At 65.5% G+C, this 19,471-nt stretch overlaps 2 protein-coding genes across 2 annotated transcripts in view; one reads left to right on the forward strand and one right to left on the reverse strand.

Annotated features, from left to right (window-relative positions):
• LOC109686275 (microtubule-associated serine/threonine-protein kinase 3) overlaps positions 1-19,471 on the forward strand; it is a gene marked incomplete in the record, with an annotated part of 381,278 nt that overhangs the window by 139,057 nt on the left and 222,750 nt on the right.
• Positions 1,990-19,471, reverse strand: part of LOC141416577 (RNA polymerase II elongation factor ELL-like) — a 31,294-nt gene continuing 13,812 nt past the window's right edge. Inside the window, exons 2-12 of the mRNA XM_074053576.1 lie at positions 13,615-13,662; positions 10,193-10,314; positions 9,951-10,114; positions 9,033-9,289; positions 6,726-6,850; positions 5,063-5,159; positions 4,330-4,795; positions 3,678-3,744; positions 3,429-3,600; positions 2,971-3,015; positions 1,990-2,856 (exon numbers count right to left, since the gene is read on the reverse strand). Of these exons, the coding sequence (XP_073909677.1) occupies positions 2,740-2,856; positions 2,971-3,015; positions 3,429-3,600; positions 3,678-3,744; positions 4,330-4,795; positions 5,063-5,159; positions 6,726-6,850; positions 9,033-9,289; positions 9,951-10,114; positions 10,193-10,314; positions 13,615-13,662 (1,680 nt within the window). The 3' untranslated portion in view covers positions 1,990-2,739. The remainder of the gene's footprint in view (positions 2,857-2,970; positions 3,016-3,428; positions 3,601-3,677; positions 3,745-4,329; positions 4,796-5,062; positions 5,160-6,725; positions 6,851-9,032; positions 9,290-9,950; positions 10,115-10,192; positions 10,315-13,614; positions 13,663-19,471) is intronic.

Below are 19,471 nucleotides of genomic sequence, written 5' to 3' on the forward strand. Positions count from 1 at the left end.
GTGGACAGGGAGAGATCCTGGGGCCTACCATTTGTACCCCCCCTTTCCAGGAGAAAGGGAGGTCAGCCAGGCCTGGGACCCCTTCATAAGCAGGGGTGTCCACTCGGCTCCCCGGGGGATGGACTCGTGTGTGGCCTCGGTTTCCCCACCTGCATGGGGACCTGCCTAGTGGCAGTGGGCAGGAGGGGTGGGCTGTGGGCTATGCACTGGGGACAAGGAGAGGGAAGGGAAGGCACTGGCCAGCCCAGCCCCTGTCCCCTGGACACAGCAGAGATAAGGAGCGTGGGAACCAGGGGGCGGTTTGCCCAGGAATGTCCAAAACAAGCGTCCTCCTCCGCGGGAAGTTTCCACGCTGGAGCTGCTCCAGAAGGTGCAAGGCTGGGAAAGGACGCAGCGAAGGCCTCCCGCGGCCTCACCGGAAGGGGCCCGGGCACCTCCAGCTCGGCACAGGCAGAGGAGGCCACTGCTGGGAAGGGTTTTGAGGTATGAAGAGAAGTCCGCAGCCTCCCACACTCCACTCCGGGAAAGGCGGCCCGTGGGAGGAGGCAGGAGTCAGAGCCGCGGGCCTGGGGTCCTGTTAGAGTGGCTGCTCTCTGTCCCTGCCTTCTGGGAGTTGGAGTCACCTCAGTCAGTGGACCTGTGTAAGGACCCTGCTGGGGTTCGGAACCGGACACCCCCAGGCCTGGGCTCTTCTTGCAAGTCCTGCAGACTCCCACAGTGAGCCACCGAAATCAGGCTTCTCCCCTCCCCCGTCCCCAAGCAGCGCAGAACACCCGGGACGGAAGCGCCAAGCTTTGCCCGGTGTCCAGCCGGCCTGGTCCTCCCCGGAGGAAGAGCGGACCTCGGTCCTCCGCAGCCCTCGGTCGCACCCCGGCTCTGACGGCCCTGGCGCTGCAGCCTCGGCCTCGGGCCTGCGTTTCCTGAAGGCTCACGGTGGGGGAGGGGCTCACGAACCTCATTCCATAAATTTGCAACAGTCTTTTGTGTCACTCTGCGGTGCTGGGACGGAACCGGGGTCCTCAGTGTGGCTGTGACAGGCGCTGCGGCTGCAGCCCATGCGTGTCGTGTGCCTGTCCCCATTTTGCTGGCATGGGGTGGGAAGGTTGCCAGGGCGGTGGCGTGGTGCCGGGGGGACCTTGCTCGCACTGAGTGCCACACATACGTCAAAGGGATGGACGTGACCAAGAGCAAGAAGCCTGGAGGCTCACGGGGCCAGGGAGAGGCCCCTGGGAGGGGACAGGCAGGGCAGAGGGAAGAGCTTGAGACAGAGGGCGGGTTGGAGGGTTGTGGGGGGCCCTCCTGGACCCCTGCAGGGCAGGACTGGCCTGGGCACATTCCCCACTCAGCAGGGACAAAGGCAGGTGTGGCCCGAGGCCTGCTTGGGGCTGGGGGCAGGCGCCCCAGGGTAGGACAGGGACAGGCAGGCGGCTGCTGGTGCTCGGCTGTGGGGACAGAGATGCTGCCCCGGGGAAGGAGAGGGAGGCCAGGCCACCCCCTGCCGGGTACACGGCCCTGCGGCCATTCCCGGGCTCTTTAGAACTCGGCCCAAGGCCTCAGCGGCCCGCTGACCCCGGGACCCTGTCACCGCGGGTGTCCCTTGTGTTTTTCCTTTTTGAAACAAACACTGGTCCTCAGGGCTGGGCCTGGCGCCAGTCCTCACTTGGACCCCATGGAGCCCAGGTGTCCCTCCTGCAGGGCGGGCGGGGCACGGCCACAGATGCGGCTGGGGCCGCACAAGCAGTCAGTTTTGGGGGGCTGGTGGGCTTTGAGCTGGGGTGTCATGGTGTGACCCGGGCGGCCTGCCTCGGTCACTGTTACGAGACACGGGACGGGCGATGGACACGCCCCTGTCCCCTCCCCACGGGGCTCACACCTGCTGCGTGTGCCCCCATCAGCCCCGGATCCCGGGTGGCGCGACCCCCTCTGCCCTCCCCGGGGCTCCGGGCCCGCCACCTCCCCGCCCCAGAAAGCCCGGTGCGACACAGCTGCGACGGGCGGGGTGAAGTTTATTGTGGGTTCAAAACTCGGCTGGAGGGGACCGCGGGCCGCGGGTGGCGGCGCCTCCCCTGTAACATTTTGGCAACAGTGAGAGTCTTGTAAACAGCACGTGGCTCAAATGGCTTCCCGCACTTCGGGGGGACCAGTGTCAGTAAACGGGGGCGGGAGCAGCGGGGCCATGGCACCCGGCCCTCGGCTCCGCGCCCCCTCAGGACGATGCGGGGCGGCGGGAAAGGCAGGCGGAAGCGGGGACACCGTGGACGAGGCTGGGCCCAGCCTTGCCCTCTGCACCCGCAGGGACCCCCGCGGGGTGCGGCCCCCACGCTCCTGTCTTGCTCGCACGCACGCACGCACGCACGCCCCGAGCTTCGGGGACACGGGGTCAGGCACAGCGACAAAGCAGCAGTGGGGTGTCCCGGAGCCTGCGCCCCGCAGAGGGCCGACGCAGGGCGCCCTCCCGCGGCCCCGGCCCCTCCCTGAGTGCGAGCCCCGCACAGCTCCGCGCGCCCCGGCCCACGCAGGCGGAGGACGGAGCGAGGCCGCCGTGGGCCGAGGCCCCGCGCCCTGGCGTCCAAGGGGAGGGGACAGGACTAGAAAAGGTTCCGCGCTCTCTGTACAAAAATAGACCCGGTCTCTGTCGCAGTGGCTAAAAGTGGCTGCCTTGGTAGAAAACTAGAAAAGGAAGCGAGGCCGCGGCTGGGCCGGCGTGCGTGCGCGTGCCGGCGGGCGTGCGTGCGCGCGCTAGGGCCAGGCCTGCAGCTGGCGCTGGTCGTAGTCGGCGATCAGGCGCTTGATGTGCGCCAGCTTGCTGTGCAGGTACTCGCAGCGCCGCTTCTCCCGGCTGTAGTTCGTGTTGGTCTGCGGGGCGGCGGGAGCGCTCGGTCACGCGTGCATCCCGCGCCACACACGTCCCCAGCCCCGCGCGGTCCCCGCACGGCTCACCGGGAGCCGCCGGCCTGGCCTGCCACTCACCTTTTTGATTTTTCGGTATTCCTGCAAAATCTGCCCACGCGTGGTCTGTGGAGACAAACCCAACCACTTACTGTCCCTCCGTGGCGACGAACCCGGCTGCGCCTGTCCACTGTTCCGGGACGCAGCACGGTGGCCACTGGGCGCAGCAGGGAGGACGGAAGGGGGACCAGGAGCTCGAGGCCCTGAGAGGCCCCCGCCATTCCCAACGCTCTGTGCACAACACGGCCGCGGCCACGATGCAGACCCCAGCCCGGCTGCCCGCACGCCCCATGGCCGCCCCGCTGGCCGGCGCCTCCCGCACACCCGCTTTTGCAGAGCCCCGGGTTCCGTCCTGGCCCCCGGCCCTGCGGGCCTCCTGCTGCCCCTGGCTTGTGGGGCTCGGCCGAGTCCCCGCACCCCAGCCCGGCCGCCTGCGCGCCCCGGGGTGGCAGCGCGTGCCGGGGCGCAGAGCCGCGTACCTCGTACTCCGGGGAGCCCTGGGACAGCTGGCGCAGCTGGGCGTCGAGCTGCGTGAAGCGCCGCGTGATCTGCTCGATGCGGGAGTGCAGGTCGCGGTACTCGCTGTACTCGGCGTTGAAGTCGTTCTTGTAGCTCTGGCGCTGCTCCGAGGACGAGATGACCGCGTATTTCCTGCGGACACAGGAGGGCCGGCTCAGGGCCCCGCCGGGACGGCGGCCCCGGGCGACCCGGCCGGCTGCGGTACTCACAGCAGGTAGTCGGGCGTGTCCGACGTGGACGTGGGCGCGCTGGCACTGCTGCAGCTTCCGTTCACGCCTGCGAGGGCGACAAGGTCCGCTGAGGCCCGCGGGGCGCTCGCCGGGTAGCAGGGTGGGGACCTGCGTGTCCCAGCACATCGGTGCACCCCACACCCGGAAGGCTAGCCTCACCTCGGTCCCCACAAGCCGATCCCACGGGGCCCAAGGGCACCCCACAGCACCGGCCTCTGCACACACGGGGCCTGCTGGAGCCCACTCCCGAGGGACTGGGCGCCGGGCCACACAGGACAGCACAAGGTGTCCCCCAGGGCCTGGGCCAGGACCCCACCTGGAAGCGGGTCAGGGCTGCCCCAGGCCACCATCGCTGGAGCTGGCCACGGGTGCTGGACCCCGCCCCCTGGTGGCCAGTGCTGCCTCAGGCTGCAGCACCCTCTGCTCAGTGCTGGCCAGGAGCTCCCCCTGGTGCGTGCAGGGCCGCACTGGGCCCGGTCCCCATTCCCCTAGGGCTGCAAGGTAGCCTGGTGGCCAGAACTAGCTCCTCCCGTGTGTCACCCCACAGGTGGACACAAGGACAGCCACCAGTGGCAGGGGCCTCAGCATTGGGTCCCCGCACACGGGGAGGGCCAGCGGCCACGGGACCCACCTGGGGTGTCGGGTGGCGCGGCGTGGGTGGCGGGCGTGGGGTCAGGCCTCCGGGCGCGGTGCCTGTCCTCAGGCCGCTCCTTGTCTTTGTGCTTTTTGGATTTCTTGGGCTTGCCGTGCGAGGCGCCGTGCAGCCTGTCTGGCTGGGCCAAGTCCGTCAGCAGGGGGAGGCCGAGGTGTGTGGTGGGGGCTGGGGGGGCGGGGTCCACCTGTCTGCAGTCCTGGCCGCTGTGGCCCAGGTCGTTGCTGACATCGGCCAGAGGGTCGTGGACACGCGGGGGCGCGGGGGCACCAGGGCCGGGGGTGTCCGTGGCAGCTGGTGGCCCCGGGGTGGGCAGCAGGGCCTCACGGCCGTTGGACGCACACAGCTTCCCGTTGAGGGTGGGCTGTGAGCGCTGCGTGAAGTGGGAGATGCGGGGCCTCTTGCTGGCCAGGGGGTCAGTGAAGTCAGGAGGGGGCGGCCGCTTCTGGGAAGCGAAGAACAGGACAGGAAGTGACCTCTGGGCAGTGCCAGCCCCAGGGGACGCAGGGCCTGCCTGCATGGCCATTCCGGCCAACACCAGGTCCCACACAGGGGAGGGGGGCTGAGGGCAGGCTCAACGCTGCTGTGGCCGAGGGAGGGCTGGCCTGGGGATCCTGCTCCAAAAAGCCCCACGGAGGGACAGGAGGAACAGCATGCAGCAGGAGTGGCAGCGTCCCCTGCCTCCCTCCCGCCCCTCCGCCCAGCATGGTACCTGTGGCGGGGATGGGCAGCTCCCGGGCTCATGGGGCGGGCTGGAAGCAGGGGAAGCGGCTGGGAGGCCACTGGGGGCCTGCGGCTGGCACAGCTTCCTGTGGAGGAGCGGCGGGGGTCAGAGGATCCGCGGCAAGGCCACATGAGCCCCACTGTCTGCATGGAGCTGGGGAGCACGACCCCCAGGACGGGCAGGGCACCCGGACATGGATCAGTATGGCCCCTGTGACAGACAGTGCGGGGCTGATGACAGGATGAGATGAGGTCTCTGGGCAGCTCGGCTGACTCCTGGGTGCCTTGCAGGAAGAGGGGGACAGAAGACGCACCCGTGCGTGCACCTGTCTCACATGGGCGCCACGCTGCCCGGACCCCCCAGGAAAAGGCCAGCAACAGGTGCAGCCCAAGCTGGTTCCCGCAGGGCCCCGACTTTATGACGCTCCCAGCAGTGTTCTGTGCGGTCACGGCTCGCTCATTTACACAGAGCCGGACACACAGGCTGCACGGAGTGTGACCCAGTGACAGAAAATGTGCAGAGTGGCAAATCCACAGGAAGGAAGCAGAGCAGGGGCCAGGGAGGGACGGGAGCGATTTCCAATGGGGACTTTTGTTTTGGGGAGGACAGGACGTTCTGCAACCGCACAGAGGAGGTGGCCAGCTGCACAGCACTGCCAGTGCTTTACCGGGTGACTTGAGCTGTGAACGTCACCTCAATAACGCTGGTTTTTTTGGGTTTTTTTTGCCACACTGGGACTTGAACTCAGGGCCTTCACCTTGAGCCACTCCACCAGCCCTGTTGTTGTGAAGGGTTTTTTGAGATAGGGTCTCCAGGAACTATTTGCCCAAGCTGGCTTTGAACCGTGATCGTCCTGATCTCTGCCTCCTGAGCAGCTGGGATTACAGGTGTCAGTGGCCATCCTGAGTGGATGGACGAGCAGAGGACAGCCCCGGCCTTGGTGTGGAGGGAAAGCTGCCTTTAGCTCTCAAAGCTGAGGCTTGGCCATTTGTTGGTGTGGTGGCCGCACCTGCAACCCCAGCAGCGCTCGGAAGGCTGAGGCAGGGGGTCACGGGTTCTAGGCTGGCCTGGGCTGCAGAGTGAAGACCCTGCCTTAAAGAAACAAAGCAAACCTAGCATGGACTTGGCCACCTGTTGACACTGCCATGCATGGACACCATCTGGGCAGGGTTGAGCCACCCAAGGAGAAGGGGGCTGCACACGGCCACGGGCCACCAGGAGCCCTGCTCTCCTCCTGCACACGGCGACGTGGACCCCAAGCCAGCCCGGTGAGGGTGGCAGCTCCCTGCCTGAAAGACACCTGGCCACAGCTCAGTGAGAGAGGCAGTGGACCCTAGCATGGGACGCTGGTGTCTTCTGCAACACCATGTCCACCACCAGCCTCCCGGGGCACCCAGGACACCTGACGGTGGCTCCAGCAGCCAGTGACCCGAGGGACCCCAGCTCGCTGCGCTCGGAGGACCTCGCTCACTCCCCGGGGGTGCCCGACAGGTGTGCGGCTGTTCGCAGAGCACTGGCAGAGCGCGGGGATGCCAGTGAGAACTGCGACCCTCCCAGCCTGCCCCTGGGCCCCGGGGACGAGGCCAGGTCACCCTGTGTCCTGAGACCACACTGGGGTAGGGACAGCGAGCGGGGGGAAAAGTGGCATTACCGGACAAGGACCCGCTTCAGCAGCTGCTGGTCGCCCTCTGAGTAGCCCGGCCAGTCCTTCTGCACGTCCTTGTACATGCAGTCCCTCAGCGTGCATGTGCCGTCACGGGCACTCACACTGGCCACCTGCAACACAGAGCCATGTCACCTGCAGGAAGCCTGAGGCGGGTGGCGTCCTGCACACCCGGGGCGGGAATGGATGGGAGCGCGGAAGGCAGGGGACGGACAGACGGGTGCCCTGCCCCCATCCACGGCCCACTGAGCAGGGCCAGGCATGGGGTCCATGGTGACATCTTGCAGGGGACGCATCCCCAGTGCTCCTCTTGAGCCAGGTCTGCCTGTCCTGCCACCGGCCCAGCTCTCACAGCCGCTGCAAAGCCGTGGCCGAGACTCAGCCCTGACACACAGAGCCACGGTTTCCCCGCGGGACAGCTGCGACCTGCGAGGGCCGTGTCCAGTGCGCCCCATGGGGACCGAGGGTTGGTTTTTCTTTTGTTCTTGTAGACAGGTCTCACTCTGTGCCCTAAACTGGCCTGGAAGTGGCCATCTTCCTGTCTCAGCCTCCCGGATGCTGGGATCACAGATGCCCCCGCACCTGGCTCACAGAACAGCTTCTCCTTGGCTGAGTGATGCCCTGTGACAAAAACTTCCCCGGGGCTGGACGCCAGCGCAGGTCTGGCCTCTCCGCAGCACCGACAGGCCCCAGCAGGTGCCGACTGCTCTACTGGCCATGGCTCCGGGGCTGTCTCTGCAGAGGCGTCTTTAGGTCAGTCGCTCCAGTCCTGCCATCCCCACTGAAAGGATGGGCTGCAACTCTCCCCAGCCTGGCCCCAAGCCAGACACTCCTGCTGTGGCATCTGCATGATGGACAGCTGACAGTGTCCTGCGGGAGCTGGCTTCCATCCCTGCTGGTCCTCGGGGACTGGCGGCCTCACGCGCTGGAAGCAAGCAGACTGGGTGCAGCTCCCCGAGGTCACCCTTCCCGAAAGCCAGTGGTGTTGTGCTGCCCAGTGTGGGGACAGTGAGTACACAGTAAACAGCTGTGAAGCAGGAGAACGGGGTGGGCACACGTGACGTCGTCCACAGGCACCGGCCAGGCCGGGAAGCCGGGCTCTGGGTGGGGGGTGGGGAGAGGCTGGCAGCAGTCTCCGCTGATGACCAGTGGGCTCCCACGGCCACCCTGCCTCTGTCTCCCCAGGCTCCTCTGTGGTGGCCCGGCCTCTCTGGAAGCAGCACCTGCGAGGCCTGTGGGTTCCAGCACTTTCCGTGAGCTGTGGCAGCTACTTTGCCGATGCTGACCTTGAGTCACCAGCACAATGTCTGTCTCCTGATCACCCTCGGGCTGGCTCCCAAGCCGCGGGGACACTGCTGCTTGGCCCTTGCATGTCCTCTGCTCGCCCCAGCTCAGAAGGCCACCTTCTCATAGATGCCTCGCGAGTGGATGCAGGAGCCCATGGTCCTTGGGTGGCCCTGGATCCCAGCCCTCTGTGAATGATTGGGCCAGGTCATGGCCAGGCTCAGTGTCCCCTGCAGGTAACTGTGGCTCCATCTTGTCCACACGGTGAAGTGACAAAGGTGCTGACCGCAGTGCTGACCAGTGGGAAGCACGCACCGGGCCCCAAGTCCCCACGTCACAGACGCGGCCTCAGCTCCAGGGAGCCCGGAAGCAGGTGAGAGCGACAATGTCCCTCACGCCCTAAGGACCATGGGCCGCGGGCCACATCAGAGATGCAGAGCCTCATGGCCGGCACCACGTGGAGACATGGTGTGACGGTGACCACTTTACCTGTGGCTCCTGCGCAGGTGCCACCCAAGCTCCTGCATGAGGCAGGACAGGAGCGGCGAGCACCAGGACAAACGAGACGCTGGAATGGCACTGTCCCTGCTCAGCTGAGAGACCCTGTGGGCCAGTCACCCCTCCGCATGTCCCCACAGCCTGGCTGACGTCGAGGCCAGCGTGAGGCGCTCATCCCCAGGAACCTGGGCCCAGGCTGCAGCCTCGGGCCCTTCTGGGGTCAGGGGCAGGGGTGCTGGGCAGGACCACCTGGAGTGTCCCAACCCTCGGCCCAGCCCTGCTCGTCAGGGGTGCAGCGGTGACGGCTGTCACAGAGGCAGCTGTCCCCAGGGGCGGGGAGCTGAGGCCAGCTGAGCTGCACTCAAGGTGCCCAACTGTGTGGACCCCACGTCAGCACTGGCTGCGTGCTGGGCCTGGCCTATGCACGGTCCCCTGCACGCCAGCCTGGAGGCCCTGGGCATCCAGCAGACACGGGGAAGGGTGTCCCAGCCCCAGCACCCCGTGCCCACGCACCTGCTGGAGCAGGCTGTCCAGCGCGTCCTTGTCGGCCTGCACCAGCCCGTCCTTCTGCAGCCGCAGCAGCAGCTCGGCCTTGCGGTACGGCCTCAGGGCCAGCAGGTGCACCACACGGTCCCGCAGCGGCCTCTGCACCACCCCGCTGGCCCCGCTCCTCCGGATGGCGCTGGCCAGGTTGATGGGCGTTGCCCGCTTCCGCGAAGGCACTGCATCCGCCGCTCCGGGCGCTGGCTTCCGGAACTGGACCTTCTTGCCTGCGACAGAGCCAAGTGTCGGGCACAGGGCATGGTACCCAGGCCAGGGCTGAGCTGCCCTCCCAGACTAGCAGGCCCAGGCTGGGGAGCCGGGCAGTCTCCCGGGCTCCCCCACCTCTGGGCCTGCTCGGTGCGGGGACACGGGTGAAGGACCACAGTCACAGCATTCTTTTAAGGCCAGGGTCTCACTGCGCAGGCCGGGCTGTGGTCCTCCGGGCCCCACCGTCTGAGTGTCGGGTCACTGCGTGGGCAGTGTGCCGGCTGACGCTGGCGCCCACCAGGACCTAAGCGTGCAAATTCACCGGCGTGTGCGCGCTCTGCCACCTCAGCGACCGCACGGCACCGAGCTCCGCGCACAGACCCGCCAGCGCCCGCCAGCGAGGGCCGTCATTCGTTGTCTTCAGGGACAGACCTGACCCCATGGCCTCGCAGCGCCCTGCGGCCACTCAGCCCCCGCGCTGCTGTGACCAGGTGGCCTGAGAAGGAGCGGGTCAGGGTGGGAGCTGAGGGGCACAGCAGTGGCCTCACCCTGGCCGCAGCCCTCGGGCCCCGAGGAGCCTCTGCCCCGACACCGTGGCGTGAAGGCGCCTCGGCCCCGGCCACCACAGCTGGCCTTCCTCCCTGGACGGCCCGGTGACTGTCCCTCCCACGCCCTGCTCACCCAGGTAGCGGCCTCCGGCCTTGATGACGATGGCGCTGCGGCTCCGCGTCTCCTCCTCGGCCTGCGCCATGCTCTGCCGCGCCTTCTGGTAGGAGTCATCGGTGGCGCACACCGTGACCTTGTCCTGGATGCTGCCCAGGCAGTCCAGGTGGACGTGGCCATGGCTGTGGGCAGGTCAGTACAGTGAGGAGGGGACGGGCAGGGACCCCACCGGCCGGCCCCACACGCCTGCGGCCACTCACCTGGAGACGCACTGCTGCACGCAGTCAAAGCTGCCCTGTGGGCCGTCGCGGCCAGCGCTGGACAGGTAGAAGGAGAACGTGCGCACCGCCTTGGGGCCGCCGGGCTGGGGCACGCAGATGTGCTGCGTGGACAGGGGGCGTCACGGGAGGCGGCCAGCGCTATGGTCTCACCCCCCGCAGGCAGGGTCCCCACCCCAGGCCTGAGGCTCTGCAGAGGTGACCTGTTCCTCCTCATCAAACGGGGTACCCAAGGTGAAACGCACGCCACGGGCACCGGCCTCGCGTCCAGGGCTGCAGCGCTGGCCCCAGGCAATGTCACAGGCAACAGGGGACACGCTGCTGAGTGCCACAGTGCCTGGCAGCGGACAGCCCTCCACAGCACGCACATGCCGGCCAGCACGGTCCTCACGGGGTGCGCAGCCAGGCTGTGGGCAGCGGTGTTCAGAGCTGTGCCCTGTCCATGCTGGGGGGTGACGGACATGGCCTTCCCTGAGCCCTAGCACCAGGGCAGCCCTTCCTAAAGTCCCCCACAAGCACCTCACAGCCAGGTGGACACACACAGGCCACGGACCACATGGGGACGGCATCAGCAGGACACAGGCTGTGGCCAGGCGTGGCCTGGGACGCCCGTGGTCTCACCCGGCCACCTACCCAACACATGTCTGTGTCAACATAAGCAGGTTCTTGTCACGGCCAGAGCGACAAGTGGCCTGCACCCCGTGTTTCAACACTGAGGTCAAAAATAAGAAATAATAAAAAAAAAAGAAACAAAACCCAAAAAACAAACAAACAAAAAAACCACTGAGGTCCACTCTCCAATCACGTGAGCACAGACACACAAACGCACACGCAGACACGCAGACGCACACTGGGGCAAGTGGCCCTGGCTGCCCAGCCCTGCCCTGTCCTGCATGGACACCGCCTGGTGTGAGCTCAGCCAGCATGGTGCCACGGTGTCCTGTCTACACGTCCTCCCAGTTGTGGCTGTGCTCAACCATGAAGTCACCAGACACCCACTCCAAACAGAGGCTGAGCCTCGCCACAGTGGCCAGCCACATGAGTGCCCTGGCGACCCGGCAAGTGGCAGGCCGGGAAGCCCAGGAGCAGGGTGTCAGGGAAAACAAGCGCCTGTGATCTCAGCACCTGGGAGGATGGTGACCGCAGGCCAGCCTGGGCTACTGCGCGAGGCCTGGTCTCAGAACAAAGAGGTGGGGCTGCAGCACTGGGCGCTGGCCAGGGTGCCCCCCCGCCCCCCATGAGTGGAGGCTGGTCCACGCCAAGCTGGGACCCCTGGGCAGGTGGACTTGCCCTGGCTCCTGCAGACCCGGCTCTTAGCAGGGCCGGGGTGAGACCGGGTAGCCACACACAGTCCTGTTGGGCCACACGGCCACAGTGGGCTCCACCATCAGTGGCAGCAGGCAGGGAAGTCACCCACCTGGCCAGTGTGTCACAGGGCCCTGCTAAGGACCCAGTGGTCACGTGTCATTCGGGGTGGGGGACTCGAGCTTGGGATGACAGTATGTGACGTGGAACTTCAAAGTGAGGCTCAGGAGAGCAGCGTGTAGCTGGTGACAGGCGGAGCACAGGGCTTGTGTCCCTTGGGCCGGGAGGCACCCAGCCCAGCCCCAGGAATGCAACCACCACTGGAGGCACCTGTGCCTTCTGGGTGGGGTCCATGGGATGGCCGGGTGAGGCAGGTCTGGGTGGGGCGCCAGGTTATCTGGGGTGTGAGGAAGCCCCATAAACAAGCACATACATGTTCCCCGCCTGCACCCTTCCTGTGGGCTGACCGTGGTCACCAGGGGGTGCTGCCCCTGCCACCCTCCCCTCCGGGGGACCTGCCTGCAGCCCGGAGGACAGAACCGCCAAGCTGAAGCCGACCATCCCGCTGCGCTGACAGGGTGAGGGGTGGGCGAGGCTCTGGCTCCCTCCACAGCCGCAAAGGAAAACCCAAAGGCGCCCCGGGCGTGCAGCCCCGCGTGTCCTCTGTGGTGGCCGGGCTCCTCAGGACCATTTCTGAACCGCCCACGTTTGCAACGCACAGCTGCAAGCGCGCCCCGTGGCCAGACTACCTCCCTCGCACGCTTCCCGACACGCACGGGGCAAAGGCCTCTGCCAGGCCCTGCCGCACCTGGCAATGCCACGGCAGAGGCCACAGCAGCACAAGGCCCCGACCTGGAGCCCTGGATGGCTACTGCCACTGTTCTCCTTCCTGCCACCCTGGGTCCTGCTGGTGGGTTCCAGGGCCTGAGCAGGCAGGCAAAGCAGGGCGCAGAGCCACGCCAATGGCCAGGCTGTCCCCTTGCTCACCCGCTCCGTGCTGTTCATCAGCAACTGGAGCGAGAGCTGCACGCGGGGGACGCGGGGGACATGCCTGTTGGGCCACCATGATGCACTCAGGCTCGACGCCAAGGCACAAGGCACGGGCCCTCAGCACGCTCACTGCTCAGGCTCAGGACAGAGTGGCCATGGCCACCAGGGGGCACTATGGGGCCAAGCTGGCAGCAGGCCCAGGCCGGGCTGTGGACACTGCCCTGAAACCCCTGGCTGTCCTGTGGGGAGGGGACAAAAGGCCACCCTGAGCCTTGGCAGGGCTGCCTAGACAGCCCAGGCCACAGGTGCCGTGTGAGGAAGCCGCTGTGTCCACGACCAGGCTGACGAGCCAGATGCACAATAGCAGTGACCTGTCATTGCTTACCGTCCACAACCATGCACCACGGAAGCAAAGATGACCCTCTGGAGTCTGGGGCCCCAAGGATTCCCCAAGGAGAAAAACAGCCTGGGCCGGGGCTCAGGCTGCCTAGGGCAGCAGAGACACCGCTAGGGCCACGCTCTAGGGGGGCCACCGCCCACCCCGCAGACCATGGCGTACGAGCACCACAGAGCCTGTGGCCACTGCGTGCCCAGTGGCTGTCGGCAGACACTGACCGAGTGAGCGTGGCAACTTGAACTTTGCTAGTGCTAAGCACAAGTCGTGTGACCAGGAGGAGCAAGCTGCTCCTGCAGTGGGCGAGGACGGAGTCCAGAGCCCTCGGGGAAAGTGGCGGCCATTCGCCCAGCTTTGCCCAACTCTTACAGAAGACAACTGTTCAGAAGGAAGCTGAGCTCACACATGATGAGGTGCTCAGTCTCTGTGGCCCCCTTCACCCCTGAACTCTGATACACATCTTCCTGTCGTTCCCAGGCACTAACGGGCTCAGAGGTCAGGGTCAGGAGCGGGGTGGGCATCAGCCGTGAGAAGAGGACCCAGGAGCTTTCCTCCACCCTGTGCGGCCCTCTGTGGGCACCAGGGTCTGGCATGGTGTGATCCCCTCCACCCCCCAATGGGATCGGCCTCAGGCCACCCAGAGGCAGGTGGCCTCAGCTGGACACAGAAAGCCTCACACAGGAGGAGCCAGGGCCAAGAGGCTTAAAAAACTCACCCCTTGACTTCCGTCAAATCGGATGGATGGCCTCAGTGACACGGAGTCCTACAAAACACAAAATGGGGAGACATCAGAGAGCGCAGAGGTCACATCTGCAGAGAACTCACTGCAGTCCTAGGCGCAGGGTAGGGAGAAAAGGCATCCGAAAGCTTTGGGGTGGCCCACCAGGGCAAGGATTTCAAGGATCCATAGGAGTTGCTCCAATGGACACAGGTAGCTCCCAAGGGAGGCTGGCAGCAGGCCCAGGACCGTGGGGTCAGGAATGCACTGCTCCGTGTTCTCAGAAGCCATCATTGGCCTGTGAGTCCCCTGGGAGCAGAGGAAGGTGGGACAGCGGCCAGGCTCACACGCACCCCAGGCCCTGCATGGCATAGGCAGCCCTTCTCCTTCCCCAGGGAGCCATGCACCCAGGCAAGTCCCCTCTCAGACACCCCAGCAGTAGGATGGGCGCAGAGGGCGGGGCGGGGGTCAGGTGAGCTCGGTGTGGGACAGCCACACCTGTGTGGCTCCAGGGTGTGGCTGCAGGGCAGTGAGCACTGGACGCATGGGCATGGACAGGAAGCACAGGAGCCGCTCAGGGCCGGCGTGGCTTGGCATAGACACGTGAGGCTGTGGGTTGCAGTCCAGCACTGCAAAAACCCTGAACACACACGCGGGGCTTGGCCGTGTGCTGGTGACGGGGCAGAGCCCTCAAGCTGCCTTCACGCTTTGCCGTGTCCTGCAGTGCAGGGGGGACCAGGTCTTCTGTGTGCCAGTGGCACCGTGAGCCCAACCGGGCCTCACTGGGAGACATGGACCACAGGTCTCTGCAAAAGCTCTCGGCCCACTGGGCACTCAGCCGAGACACAAAGTGCCGCCAGCACACAGGCCATCAGCCAGGACGGGCCGACCCGCAGGACGGACCTCAAGTCCACGCGGTCAGGAGACAGAATGACAACTCCCCAACGCTGCAGTCCACCCCCTTCCCACGAGGACCACCGTCAGGGACACTCCCACGCCCTCATGAAGCCCACGTCAGACGGGTCACACGCAGGATGAGGCTCACAGAAAGGGCTGCAGACTGAGGGCCTGGCCTTTCCCGTGACCTCAAGTGGCTGCCCCCACATGACCAAGCTGTCACCATGGGTCTGGGCTCCCAGCCACACGGGTTTGTGTGCTGTCTCTCTTGTCAGCGCAGCCGTTCACCGGGATCCCTGTCACACACATGCCAGACGACACTGCACGCCACCTGTGCCACGCTGACACGGACAGACACTAGGACTGATGCGCCTCCATGTCAGGCTTGCAGGCAGGACCCTGCCGTGTGACACGAGGGCCGTGGCCACAGGAAACAGCACGTGTAACAGACAGGAAGCGGTGCGGTACGAGGAAGGCTCCGGAAGCTCGTTAGGAGGACGGCACCGAGGGGCACAGGCCTGGGCAAACCTAAGCACAGTGTGGCTGGGTCTGACCGTGTCACCAAGGGGAAAGCCCAGTCCCTGCAAGTGGCAGCCCAGGCCTGCAGAATGCTGGCAGTGCAGTGTGGGCAGCGGGTCCCTGGGGTCCAGGAGGTGGTGTCTGTGGCATGCAGGTCCCTCCACACAGGACCAACAGTAGCCTCAAGCCTGTGGGCTCGGCCCTGGTCCCCATGCAAGGTGATGGGCACACTGGGGACACCAGCTTCCCCACCACCTGTGTCCATGCCTGAGGACCCCGGCACCCGGGTGAGCGAAGGGTCACCATCTCCTGACCACAGAACTAAGCACCCCCAGCTCCAGGAGGAGGCACAAGGGACAGCGCTGGGGCCCCCAGAGCTGTGTCAGGAAGCCAGGTGGGCAGTGGGAGGCCACCAGCCCCTCCCAGAGGACGATCTCCTCAGTGCGGCCGTGCGGCCCACAGCAGAGTCCCTCCCTCAGGCAGCTCCACTGTGCAGATCCGTGGCTCCCAGAAGGTGACGTGCAGGGAAGAGGGAGGCACAGGGAGGGACGTCGGAGTGTGGGGCGGAGGAGGCAGGCCCAGAGATGCGGACCCCAGGCCTCTTCCGCTACCGTGACGCAGAATCCAATCCCCGTGCTGACCCCACAGGGAAGAGCGGCTGGGGGTGAGGCAACAGGAAGCGCTTGTGAAATCCATCTCCATCCCCCGGCGTTTACACCGTGCGCGGCCGAGCCCCTCACCACCCACCGCTGCTCATCCCGCAGAGCCCGAGACGCCCTGCCCACCCCTGCTGCGACATGGCCGAGGGCCCTGTGCTGACCTTGCCACAATGAACCCAGACAGACACCAGGACAAGGGAGGGACTGGAGCATAGCCCAGCGCCCGGACACTCAGGCAGGAGGGTCGCAAGAGCCAGGCCCCCACGTCAGGGGCTGTGGAGCCCCCACGGCCCAGCTGGGTGAAGGTGCAGGGAGGGGTCCGCATGGCCGCCGCGCTGGTGGGACCTGGGAAAAGTTCTGCCACTGTCTCTGGCCAGCGCCAAGTCTGTTTGCTGGAAAGGTCCAGGGGGAGACGGAACACAGCTGGGACTGGTGCTGCACTCTCGGGCAGCCACCTCTGCCCAGCAGCCCCACCCGCTGCCCCCCCAAAAGGACCGAGGGACGGGCGGGGCGGGGCGGGGAGGCAGCGTCTGCGCACGCGCAATCCGCAGCGCCCCGCCCGCCTCCTCCTCCTCCCGGCCCCGCCCCCACGTCCAGTAAGGCAGGCATCGCTTCCCACCGTGAACCACGCGCCCGGGACGGCGGGTGCCGAGGCCCGAGTCAGCTCCAGGGCTCACTGAGGCCAGTCACCCGAGCAGGTCGAGCAGAGCAGGAGCCCCGAGGGCACACCGTGTGCACGGAGCAGGAAGCCCCCCAGCAGAGGGGCTCCCCGGGGTGTCTGCAAACCCAGCGGGGGCACAGAAAGCCTATGGGAGCTCTCCTAGAATCCCCAGGATCAGAGCAGGTGCAGACCGCCAGGGCACCACGCCTGGCCATGACACTACTTGCCTTGGGGTCTGCAAATGTACTTGGCCACCCCCCTGCAGACCACCCCCTCCTGAGATGGGGTCTGGCTCTGCAGCCCAGGCTGCCTGCAACCCCTGCTCCTCCCTCCTGTGCCCCCCAAGTGCTGGATCACAGGCGTGGTCCCCGTGCCACAGTCAAGTCCACTTTCCCTCCTTGGGTCTGCTCTGGACGTCACCCAGATGTTACTAAATGCGAGCACGGAGTCCGGCAGCCACTGTAACAAACGCCTACAAACTGAGGGATGGAAATGTGTACATATCCTCTCCAGTTCTGCGGGTCAGCAGCCTGAAACCTGTGTCGCTGGGCAGACTGTGGTGTGGGCAGGGCCCCTTCCTCCCAGAGGCTCCAGGTGGCCCTGGGCTTGCCATCACACAGCTGCTCCCTCCCTGGTCTGTGTCAGATCTCCCCAACTCTCACAGGGGCACTGCATACAACTCCGGGGCCACCCAAATAACTGTGCACAGACCTCACACGGCTAGATCCCTAGTCCCACCCGCAAAGCCCGTCTCCACACTGTCCCATTAACTCAGTGGGCCACATGGCACCGTGCCTGTCCTCGTCGCCCAGGTCACTCCCCGTACTGCCGCGGGTCCGTCCCAGCCTCTCGTTCATCCATGGTCCACAGGTGACCAGACACCAGGTGGGGGAATTCCTGAGTAGGACTGCTCTCACCCGAGGGGTCGGTGAGGACCTGCATCTTCTTGTCCCGTAGAGGCGTATGCTCGCCTCCACAGATACGAGGACGCATATCTGTGTCCAAGTTGGCGGCGTGTTCTGCACCCCACCAGCCATGGTGAATTCCAGGTGCCTCCCCCCACGTCAGCATTTCATAGTGTCCGTTTTGCCATTTGGGTTCCATTTTCCTACTTTTTATTTATTACGGAGCTGGGGATGGACCCCGGGTCTAGCAAGCGCTAGGCCGCCACTCAGATGGACTGTGTGGGTTTCTTGGACAGCCTGGGAGGTGCTTCTGACGGCTTCCTGCGCGGTCATCTGTGTTTCCCCGCGTTTCCACGTTATTACCTTTTGCCTCTCCTGTCTTCTTTGCTGAAGTTGACTAAATCCTCGACACTCGTGAACTGGGCCACTCTGTTAGGATCGGGTCTTTGTGGGTTCTTGCGCAGCGAGCAGGTGGCCGTGGGTGCAGGTGTGGCCCTGCAGGTATGCTGTGCAGATGTCGTCCTGTCACCATGTCTTTCAAATGCAGCACTGCCCATCTTCACAGCGTGGACTTTTATTTCTTTTTGGCTGTACTGGGGTTCGAACTCAGGGATCTGCACCTCTTGAGCCAAGCCCCCAGCCCTGGAATTTTCAATTTCATCTTTCATGGGACTTGCTTTGGACATCTGGCCTTTTTGAAACAACGGAGCTATTTTATGAAAATCTTCCCAATTACCATAGCTGCCATCTCCCTTCCCTTCTACCCAGGAGGCTCCAGAAAACAAGTGTGTCCCCACTGTCCCCACTGAGATGCATTCTCAGCCTGCATCACAAACTCTTCTCCGATCCTCAGCACAGGGCTGGGCTCCAGCAGGCTCAGGGGACAGGAGGCTCCAAGAGGGCGGGGATGCCAAGATGCTGGGGAGGGCCGGGCAGGGTCCCCACTGCACCAGGAGCACTGGCCTCAAGCTCCAGGAGGACCGAACTCTGGTGACCTCTGGCAATCTGTGCCTGACCTCACCCCCTCCTGGTCATTCACCCCAGCGGGGGAACGTGCGTGGCCTGGCAGCAGCTAGACAAGGAACGCATGCCTTGGCTGCCATCTCACCAGGTACCCACCGCTGTCCAGGCTTGTGTGCAGCACAGCCACCCAGCCGATCTGAGCCAGGCCTCCCTGCAACAAGCCTCACTGCCTTCCCACAGCTACTTCTGTTTCCATAGCTTTTCTGCCACGACGCACCTCCACGCCCAGGCAAGGTCTGAGCTCAGGAAGGTGTGTCCTTGGCCATGGCTGTGGACAGGTGGCCGGCAAGTCCCCAGTGTGCTGCTTGACCCCCATGCCGTGGTTTCCCTCCCACTTCTCACCACGCGTGGAGGGCACAGATGGCGGCTGTGCTGTGCTCCCACACCTGCCCTCTGCACACGGCCACGGCCTGACCAGACCCTTCCCGGAGTGTGGGAGAAAAGACATCTGGGGGTGTAAGTGTCACCTGGCCACAGGTCTTGCCAATGCCCTTGAGGTGGCCCAGGGTTGAGTGACACAGGGTGGGCGTAGGAAACTACAGTGATGGTGTCAGGTGGCCTGGGCAGAGCCTCAGGAGGGGTGTGGCTCTGCTCAGCCCTGTCTCGTCAGAAGGAACAGTGGCCTCGGGAGATGGCTGCCCAGCCGACTAGGGTCCAGTCGGACCAGGAGCACCCCTCCTTGCTGGTCTGACATCAAAGACAAATGCCACCAGCCTGCTAGGACTTTAAAAACACAACCTGTGGTGGCCACCACCAGGCTGCATTGGCCTCCAGCTCCAAGCTTCATCGTGAGACTTATCTAAAGGTACATCCCCAAACTGGACACCTCCCAAGACAGTACAGACCCAGAGGGCTCCAGCCCCGACGAAGCCCGGGGGGCAGGAAGAGACGCAGACACACTGTCCAGAGCCGGGAGAGCGAGCCCGACGCAGGAGGCTGGAGCCTCAGCGGCCTTCTCAGAGCCCCTCCACCCGCCTCCCAACAGACGACTCACCTCAGCTCCAGGTGACACAGCGAGCACCAGGAGCCGCCTGGGAGCTGGAGGCAGCTCGCACCGAGCGCACACGGAGGGGGTGCTCGCCCACCACCCCACACCATGGCAGCAGATTCATACTCTTGTCAGGTCAGACGGCTCCACCTGCAAAGGTCACTGGGCCTAGGGCTGGCCACCCCCCGCCACATGGCTGCTC

The sequence above is a fragment of the Castor canadensis genome, chromosome 14, assembly GCF_047511655.1.
Source record: "Castor canadensis chromosome 14, mCasCan1.hap1v2, whole genome shotgun sequence".
In the NCBI taxonomy this organism is placed as follows: domain Eukaryota; kingdom Metazoa; phylum Chordata; class Mammalia; order Rodentia; family Castoridae; genus Castor; species Castor canadensis.